This window comes from Vanessa atalanta, chromosome W, assembly GCF_905147765.1.
Source record: "Vanessa atalanta chromosome W, ilVanAtal1.2, whole genome shotgun sequence".
NCBI classification, from domain to species: Eukaryota; Metazoa; Arthropoda; class Insecta; order Lepidoptera; family Nymphalidae; genus Vanessa; species Vanessa atalanta.
The window spans coordinates 5470576-5480389 of NC_061901.1; the positions used below are offsets into that span (position 1 = coordinate 5470576).

The following is a 9814-nucleotide window of genomic DNA, read 5'->3' on the forward strand; positions in this document are numbered from 1 at the left end:
TTATTAACCGACCAGACACTCGCATAAAGTTAATATCTCCACTCGCCACCATCATATCTCAAGATCAAGTCTCAACGATGACCCTGGCAAAATACATATGAATTCACGTGAGTATTATTATCCGTCTTCCCCAAGCCTTTAATGGATACGTTTATGTTTATATTGAATTGGTATAACAGTGACTTAACTTTATTTTCTCTATAAAGTAATGTTAAGCCTTTCGTGCTACTTATATTTAGTCGGTATATATATATATATATATATATATTTGTGAACTATAATTTTTCACTGATTTCATTGAATATAGCAATATTTTTGTTCCGCTCCTCTTTGGCTTTTCTCATATTTTGTATGTCATCTTTATTGTATTGTAATCTGAATTTGATGTTTATGGACTCAGTTTCAATGACGTCGATTAATTCCTAACATCGTTTAAGGTCACCATCGAATTGTACTATATTTTACTGGGTAGGCATCACTAACTCATCACATATGTTACCTCCAAACGGCAATACTTAGCGTTTTTGTGTGTCTGATTGAAGGTTGAGTGAGCACTGAGCGAGTGTTACTACAGACGCAACGAGCATAACATCTTAGTTCCCTAGGTTGGCGGAGCATTGGCGATGTAAAGAATGGTAATTTTTTCTTACGACGCCAATGTCTATGGGCGGTGGTGAGCATTCTGCCCGTGCCAACCTTTTTTCTATAAACTTTAGAGTCGCTTTTGTCTTGAACGGTTTTGATTTAGTTCTGGTGATATAAGCTATTTAAGTCACAGTGGATAGCTTTCTTAATAGTCTCATTAAGAGTGTTAATCTTACATCCCATTTTGTACACTGTTGTAATGTGGTGCCCTGAGAGAGGAATGAAAGCCGAGACTGCTGAATAGATACTGCCTTTATTTCCAATAGGTCGTACATTAAATAGGTACAAAATTAGGTTACGTAGTATATAATGATTAATAAGTTTGTTTAGTCAATATAATCTATTCACTACATCTCATCTCCACCGCAATAAAAAAATAAAATAAACAATACATTTTATTTTAGTTTATATTACGAATGTTCTTATAGTATAATGTCATACTACCTTTACAAACTTTTGAAATAAGTATTTAGTACATAAACTTTTAACAAAATTGTTAGGTAATTGGTTCAAAATACATTTTTGTTCTGTTTTTGTGAATAACATAGTTTTTATTATCCTTAATTATTTCTACATTGGGTGAACATTCCCTTATTACTTTGTATGGACCTGAATATATGTTTTGGAACTTACTGCCGGTTTCATTTTTTATTAAAATCAAATCATTCTGTTTATAAGTCACAGGGTTTATATTACGATCATACTTATCTTTTCTTTTTAATTTACTTGCTATTAAATTTTCTCTAGCCTCTTTTTGTGACGTTTGTAATCTGAATTTGAGTTCCAAAGGATAATTATCAAAATTGTACAAAGGATCAACTTGTGCTGATCGCAAATTAGATGGTAAAATACATTTCTTACCGAACACCAACTCATAGGGAGTGAACTTAGTCTCCGTATGTACTGCGTATGCAGAGTTATAGGAATAACACCAAAATGGAAGCCACATGCTCCAAGCTTCTGAGTGATTGTCTGTCTGTATTCGCAAATAGTTAACTAGATGTTTGTGAGAATTCTCCAAGGCACCGATACTTTGATGATGATAAGCAGTAGACTGCAGCTTGTTAATATGCAAAAGTTTACAAACCTCTTTCATTGTGTCCGATAAAAACTCCGTTCCCCTGTCTGTAGCTATCTCTTTCGGAATACCATACCTGAGGATAAAATTGTTTACGAAGTTCCTGGCTACCTCATCTGACCTTTTTGATATTAATGGGTAGGCCTCAACATACTTGCTCAACTCACATTGTATAGTTAAAATGTACACATAATCATTGTAATCTCTCTCTAACGGCCCTACTATATCTAAATATACCTTTTCAAACGCTAAAGTTGCCGTCGAACTAATTGTCATAGGTTCCTTAGTATAATGTGAGGAATGTTTTTGTTTTTGACATTTGTCACACCTTTTTATAAATTCTGTAACATCAGCTTCTAATTTTGGCCAAAAATAATATTTCTTTATGTTATTTACCATTCGTCTTATGCTGGCATGGCCACTTGTGGGTAATATATGAAAATCGTTTAAAATTACACACTTATCGTCTTTATCAGTTATTCTCTTTGTTCCCCTTAAAATACATATACGTGGTCCGGACCAACTACATATGTTATTTACTTCATTTATTAACTTTTCCACAAATTTATTATTTTTCTTTAATATTTATTTTCCCACAAAATATTTTCAGCTCTCTCACAAATTCGCCTGGCGATAGTTGCGATCGAGAAGCTAAATTAATAAAAATAGTATCCATTGTGGGCACGTAACTCAAACATCCCTTCTCATGCGTTATCTCTCTCAATTTACGATATCGATTTAATTCATAAGCGCTTATGAAACGTAATTCCGTGAAATATTTCGGTTCGCTATGTACTTATACAAGTTTTGGTTGATCAGTCCCATCGTTTTTAGAAATAATATCCCGTTGTTGCTTAGTCATCTGGCCACGCGTCATTACAGTCATCACCGTTTGATTCATCTCTTTAAAGTCCTCAGAAGTTAAATGCAAACGTGAAAGTGCGTCAGCGGCAAAATTATTCTTCCCTTTTAAGTATTCAAGTACAAAATCGTATTCTTCTAATGCTAACCTAAATTTAATTAAACGGCTAGATAGATCCCGCATTCCAAATAAATAGATAAGCGGCTTATGATCAGTCTGAATTTTGAATGTCCTACCATACAAATATGGTCGAAAATGCTTCACGGCCCATACAATCGCAAGCAGTTCCTTCTCAATCGTTGGGTACCTTTTTTCTGCTTTGTTAAGACTACGACTGGCATAGGCTACAGGCCTACCGTCGCTGTTGCATAAAACTGCACCTACCCCATATCCTGATGCATCTGTTAGTAAAATAAATTGATTAGACTCCGAAAAATCAGGGTATTGCAATACAGGATGGGATATTAAATTTTGTTTCAACAGTTCAAATGATTTTTGGCATTCCTCATCCCATTTAAAAATAAAATTTTTTCGACACAAATTATTTAATGGATGTGCTTTTGTTGCAAAATTAGGAATAAATTTCCTGTAATAATTTACAAACGCAACGAATCTTTTTACTTCGTCGACTTTAGTAGGAACTGGGTAATCTTTAACGACTTCTATTTTATCAGAATCTGGTATGACACCCTCTGCTGACACAACATGACCCAAGTATAATAGTTCCTTCTGTAAGAAAATACACTTCTGAGGATTTAACTTTAGATTAACTTTACGTAATCTTTCAAAAATAGATTATAAATTCTTAATATGACTAGGTAAGTCTCTACTAAAACAAACTAAATCGTCTTGGTACACCAGACATTTTTCGTATGTTAACCCTGTCATTGCCATAGTCATCATATGCGAAAATGAACTAGGACTGGTTTTTAAGCCCATAGGCATTCTAGTCATCTGAAACTCTCCGGAACAAAAAGCAGTATACTTGCGACTGTCTGGGTCTAGGCTAACATTATAGTAACCTTGATGTAAATCTAAATGAGAAAAATACATGCAACCAGATAACGAATCTAAAATTTCTGTTATATTTGGAAGAGGAAATTTGTCATCATGTATACTTTTATTAAGTTTTCTGTAATCTATGACCAAACGCCATTTTTTGTTTCCATTTTGGTCACTTTTCTTTGGCACCAACAAGATTGGACTGGACCATTCACTTTGACATGGTTCAATAATATTTTCTTTCAACATTTGATCAATTTGGTTTTTAATTTCATTTTTTAAAGCATGAGGCAATCGATAAGGTTTTGAAAAAAATGGTTGTATATTCGGTTTTACTTTAATTGAGTGTTGATAAATATCAGTGGTTGATAACTTGTCCCCTTCCAAATAAAAGATATCGGGATATTTCGCACATACACTTTCTATGTTAATCCTTTCCTCTTTATTTAAATTATTTAACTTCAATTTTGACAAGAGTGTTTTAACTCGCGATGCATTTTTCTCGATCTTATTAAAGTTACAAATATTATATTCCTTTAAATTTTCTATATTAAGTTTAATTTCAGACAAAGTTATATCTTTTGAAGTCTTATTCAAAATTCGAACGGGTATTTTGCCATTAATTGGATACTAACGTACTCGCTATAAATGCTCCCTCACATACAGTTCTTGCAAATCACGAAGTCGAGCGGAATTTACTTGTGGTAAATACGTGTCCGTATACGTGTCTAAGTGTGCGTGAAAACGAAAGCGAGTATGGTTAGCATAAAAATAATACCAATATTTTTATATGTTCAATTGATTTTAAAATAAAACATAAAACTTTTTAACTAAAATTTTTATTATTTAAAATACTAAGTAAGGGAATGTATTAAAATAAAATTATGTTTTTCTACATTTGGGTTTAAGTTTGACGGTAATTTAAGCGAAACTTAAGACTTAAGGATACCCAATTGAACTCAAGATATGGCAAAATTATGAAAATAAGGTTAGGCTGGAACTATTTAATAACAAACTTCCATCTATTTTTACGAATGTGAAAAATGTGTCGCATTAATCTTCTACGGAACTGTCGCTATTAGTTTCAAAGTCAGTCGTGCTGCTATCACTTGATTCACCCACATTAATTATAAATTCAAAGTCATAATCAAAATATTTCATATACTCCTTTTCAATTTTTTCGACATGCTTGCATGTATTAAACCAGATGTTGTTATCGATACTGTTTAAACCTTCAGCTATTAAATTTTGTACTTCTGTCATATTTTGACAATATTTTTCGAGGCAATCTTATTCTTCAAAATACCCCAGATGTTTTCAATGGCATTTAACTCGGGGTGATGTGGTGGCAGTCGAAGAATTTCGAAACCTTTGCTTTTTATTATCTCGTCAATTCTATATGAAATAAAACGCTGCTTATTTCTGATTATTAAATCATACAATTCTACGTTGCGGGACCGTTCATTGAAAGGAATACCGTGTTCCGTCAGCCACTTTTGCATGTCGCTCTTGCGCGAATTTGACGTAGGTATACTACTACTTCGAGTATTATGATAGGATGCGTTGTCTATCACTATAACAGATTTATCTGGTAAATTTGGCAGCAGCTTTTCATTCAGCCATTTGTTATAATTATTGAAATTCATATTAGAGTGATAATCTCCAGTTGTGGATGATGCTTTGTATATTAACGAAACATCTTTAATAAATCCACTACTACTACCTGCATGCACTATAATAAAACGAGCACCGGTACTCAACTTTTTTTTAAATGACTTGTCTTTTGTCTTAGTATCTAGCATTTTTAAATTCCACGTGTTTTGACGTACATGCGAGGTTAGCACATAGGTTTCGTCTGTATATATAATGGGACGGCCTTGTTCACGGTATTCATGAATTTTTTTCAAAAAATTAAATCTCCACAATTGTATCTCATGCCTTTCTTGTAAAGATTTACGATTGTTTTCAATCTTGGTCCATTTGTAGCCCATTTTTATAAGCAACGAACGTAATGTGCTCAAACATCCGTCAAAACCAATTTTTTCTCTTAATGCAGACTGAAGTTTTGCCAAAGTTGGAAGTTCATTGTGTTCTATATGAAAATTTTGAATTGTAGTTCGAATAATTTCTTGATTCATATTATCTAAATTAAATTTACTGTCTCTTTTACGTCGCTTTTTCATGGGTGAAGTAAACTTGGTTGATGACGATGGCAACTCCTTCTCTTCTTTTAAAATCCTAGTTACTGTGCGTTCACTGACGCCTGTTGCTTGGGCAGTTCTTTCTAATATGTTTGCTAATGGACTTAGGTCACATCCATCACTGTTATTTGCTTTCATAAAACTATATTCATCTTTAAGAAAGTGAAAGACTTTAGCAATGATTGCTCGACCCTAAAAACAATAAAATATACAATTGAATAAGTATCAAAAGTCAAAACTAAACAATAACTTAAATTAAAAAATAACCATTTTTATTTAATGTCAAAACTAGAAAAAAAACAATTTACCTCGCTATGGATAACTTTGCGCTTTGACATGCTGACAGTACTTCACGGCAATTAGCGTCCGGGAACAATAAACACAACTAACCTGAGCGATGGCGCGCTCGCAACTGACCAGTGTTGCCACCTTTGAATTTTTTAAGGCGCTAGGTCAAGAGTAAAAAGTCGCCAGATTTCAGAAATTTGGATTTAAAAAAAAACACCAAATTCCGCTAAAATTGCATTTAAATCTCAGACAAAGAAACCCTTATTTAAATTAAAAACATACGAATATGTATGTCGTTCTTATTAATTATATAATTTTACGTATTTTTAAAATTTTGTGTTTTTTACCAGAGTGCATTAAAGAGTTTTACTAACTTACAATTTACTAAACATAAACATTATATTCGGTATACATAACTTGACATAATGAGTAGTATTGTATATGCAATAAAATAAAACCACATAAATAATGTTAATTTGTTATTCATTTGTACCTAATCAGTAGAAAAAATCAAAAGAAACAAGTAAAAAAAAATTTACAAGTTATAATTCAAGATTATCAAATGTTATATCTTCTATAACTTCGTCATCATTCACAGATGCAGACGCTACTTCTGACGACGCTGACGCCGATGCTGAAGATGTTGTTGGATGTGGTTGAATTTTGTAAGAGTACTTTGTGTTTTTGCCAATAGCTGCAATGACATGTTGTGGTAATTCATAATTGTAACATTTTGCATCAGTAACTTTTAGTCTATTTCTGATAAATATTATGGCATTTAGAAGTGGACCAGCCATCCTGTTCCGAAGTTTGTTTTTCACAATATTCATGACACTGAAAATTCTTTCGATACCCGCATTAGAATGGGGTAAAGTTAACGCAGATATGGCAAGATCAACTAGTTCTCCAAAGACATTTATTCCAGCTGCGTTTCTGTGCTCATCTACCTCAAGCCAAAATTTTATAACATCATTTGTGTTTTTCCACTGAACAAAACAGATGTTGTGCCACTGGTTCAATATCTTGTCAATTTTACAAGCATTATAGCCAAGTTCTTTAGCTAGTTCCGAAATGGAATTGTCCTTACCTTGGCATAGAATCGTTTGTGGGGCTAATCTTGACATCAACTCCAGCACAGTATAATTGGTCGGCAGCCTCTGTTGAATTTCCTTTGCTAGCTTCACATTAAATTCAATACATCGACGTTTTATGGCTGATACAGCATCAGATGTTAATGATGTTCTTTCACTTTCCGATTCAAAGAGGTATCCCATATATGGGACCGGATTAAGGTTTCGGTCGATGTCAATGTTTAAAAAATCCTTATCTGTGGTGGCTACATTCGGCAACAGTATCCTGTTGCAAACTGAACGTAAAAGTGTAATCAGCACATTTAATAATCGAAGAGGATTTGCACTTTCGCTTTCAAACGTTTTCACAGCGATCTGCACATCGTTTAGTATACTTCTCAAAAATAGCAAATACAAGTAATTAGATTTGTCCTTGTACATAGAATATAATAGATCTGCAGTGTAACATCGATCTCTCACAAGCCCAAAATGTAAAGTCAGTTCTTCCCACTGTGCCAAAATTCTTTGGACTGCTGGTTCAATGGACAACCAGCGCGTGTCACATACCTGCAAAATCTTCAAAGGTGATTCTCCGCAATTGATAGTTTCGTAAATTACTTGATATTCATTTTTACGTTTTGCAGAGTGGGAAAACCAATTGTAGGTTTCTCTAATCAAGAATTCAATATTTCTTGGTAGCGTCTGTTCTGACGCATGTGACACTGCAAGTTGCAAAGAGTGGCAAGTGCATCTGTTAAGAATCAAATTTGGGATATCATTTTTCAGTATTCTGAACACTCCATTATTAATTCCAGTCATGACTGACGCATTGTCTGTTCCCAATCCAACCATTTTATTTTTATCTAGGCCATATTTTTGTAAGCAAGAAAAAAGGGCTTCAACAATTCCGACTGCATCGCTGGTTTTAAGTGGTTCTAGAGACAGAAACGAAGAAACGACTTTTTTTAGTTTTCTACTGAAATACCTGATTACAATGCCCAGTTGCTTGCTCGTACTGATGTCAGTTGATTCGTCAATGATTAGACTGTATTGTCTGTATTTCTGCTGTCCTATGTCCTCTATTAGTTCTTCAACGAAATGTGGCGCCAAGACATTTTTGATAACTTCAGTACACTTAGTACGATGCATTTTCAAGTCATCCGTTGCTTTGGAATCAGGGAAAGCCAATTTTACTAAATCGGTTAGATGATCAATACAGGAAACTGAACTGTGTTCTGTAATGTAAAGAGCGAGCATTCCTTCAGCTTTGCGAGATTTTGGATTTGTAAACTTTTCACCGGCCGTGAATTTTATCGTTTGATTGCCAGATATAATTTGCATTTTTTGTTTGTGCTTTTTTGTTTCAACATGTCTTTTCAAGTCTACTAATTTTGCTAATAATTCTGCTTTACAAAATGAGCAAAACGCCTTCGTATCATCCCCAGGTAAAGGTTTAAGCCAGGTTTGGAATTCATCTAGCGATTCCCACTCTTTTCTATACTTTTGTGCGTAATTTTTTTTCTTGAGTGGAACTTCCATTATTGGATATTATTTACAGCTTCAAGAGTTCACACACTGTTGCAAAACACGACTCTATCAAACTTTTTATTAGACTTTTCAACAACACGAACCAAATTCCGAACATAGAATGACAGATAAAAAGAAAACATTAACCAACGACTACGCCTAGGGATTCCCCGGTCATAAAGTAAGCATAGAACATTATGAAATTCCGAAATGGTAGGGTATTTCCCTCTCAAAAATGTGTTGCCAGATTACATATCTAAAAACCGCTAAAAACCACCAAAAAAAAATAAAAGCGCTATATAATGAAAAAATACCACCAGAAGCCTTGAAAAAACACCAGTTCTGGTGGGAAAACCACCAAGGTGGCAACACTGCAACTGACCGCGTCGTCAGACACGCACACTATTGCAATATGCATGTACACGTTTAACCACAAATAAAAACTACTCGCCTTCCTGATTTGCAAGAACTATACTTCTTTTGTACATACCACACATTCCTCTGTTAAACTGGTATTAATATAGTGAATTGATCCTGATCTGGCAGGTAACGACAATAAATGACTACACGAGTCTATTAATTGCAAAGATATTTGTTTAGATTCACTGATCCATAAAGACAGACTATTATGTTTCATATCAATCACCGCTCCATACTTTCCTAAAAAGTCTTGTCCTAAAATACCATGCGACTTACAAGGTAACGTGTCAAATACATAAAACTTTTGACTAATATACTGCCCGTGTACTGTCAACTGTAAACATACGTATCCGATAGCCTGTACCTTTCCACCTATCCCGTTTATTGTTATGTTTTCTTTGTTAATTGGAACGTTGAAATCTAAAACATATTTATGTTTTATAGCTGAAATTAAGGCTCCCGTATCTATGAGCCAGTTAAAAGCGTATCTGTCTTTATAAAATAATTTTATGAAGTAACTACTATCGCTGGCTAGAATACTATATGTTGTAGGCACGAAAAAAATCATTTTCAGGTTCCGAATTCTGAGTGGATGCACTCGATTGAAGCTGTAACTCATCAGTTATTATTGTCCGAATCTGTCCTTTGAATGGTCTATGACCCCTAGAATAATTATTAAAAGCTCTACCTCGTTATGGCGCTCTACCCCGTGGCGCTCCCC

At 34.1% G+C, this 9814-nt stretch overlaps 1 protein-coding gene across 1 annotated transcript; it reads right to left on the minus strand.

Moving 5' to 3' along the window:
• Nucleotides 1–6410: 6410 nt before the first annotated feature.
• Nucleotides 6411–8685, minus strand: LOC125075583. The gene has a single exon (XM_047687292.1). The coding sequence runs from the start codon at nt 8683–8685 to the stop codon at nt 6619–6621; it is 2067 nt and encodes a 688-aa protein (XP_047543248.1). The 3' UTR covers nt 6411–6618.
• Nucleotides 8686–9814: the final 1129 nt, after the last annotated feature.

Coding starts and splice junctions, on each gene's coding strand:
- LOC125075583 (XM_047687292.1), bottom strand. CDS start 8,685: ATGGAAGTTCCACTCAAGAAAAAAAATTACGCACAAAAGTATAGAAAA.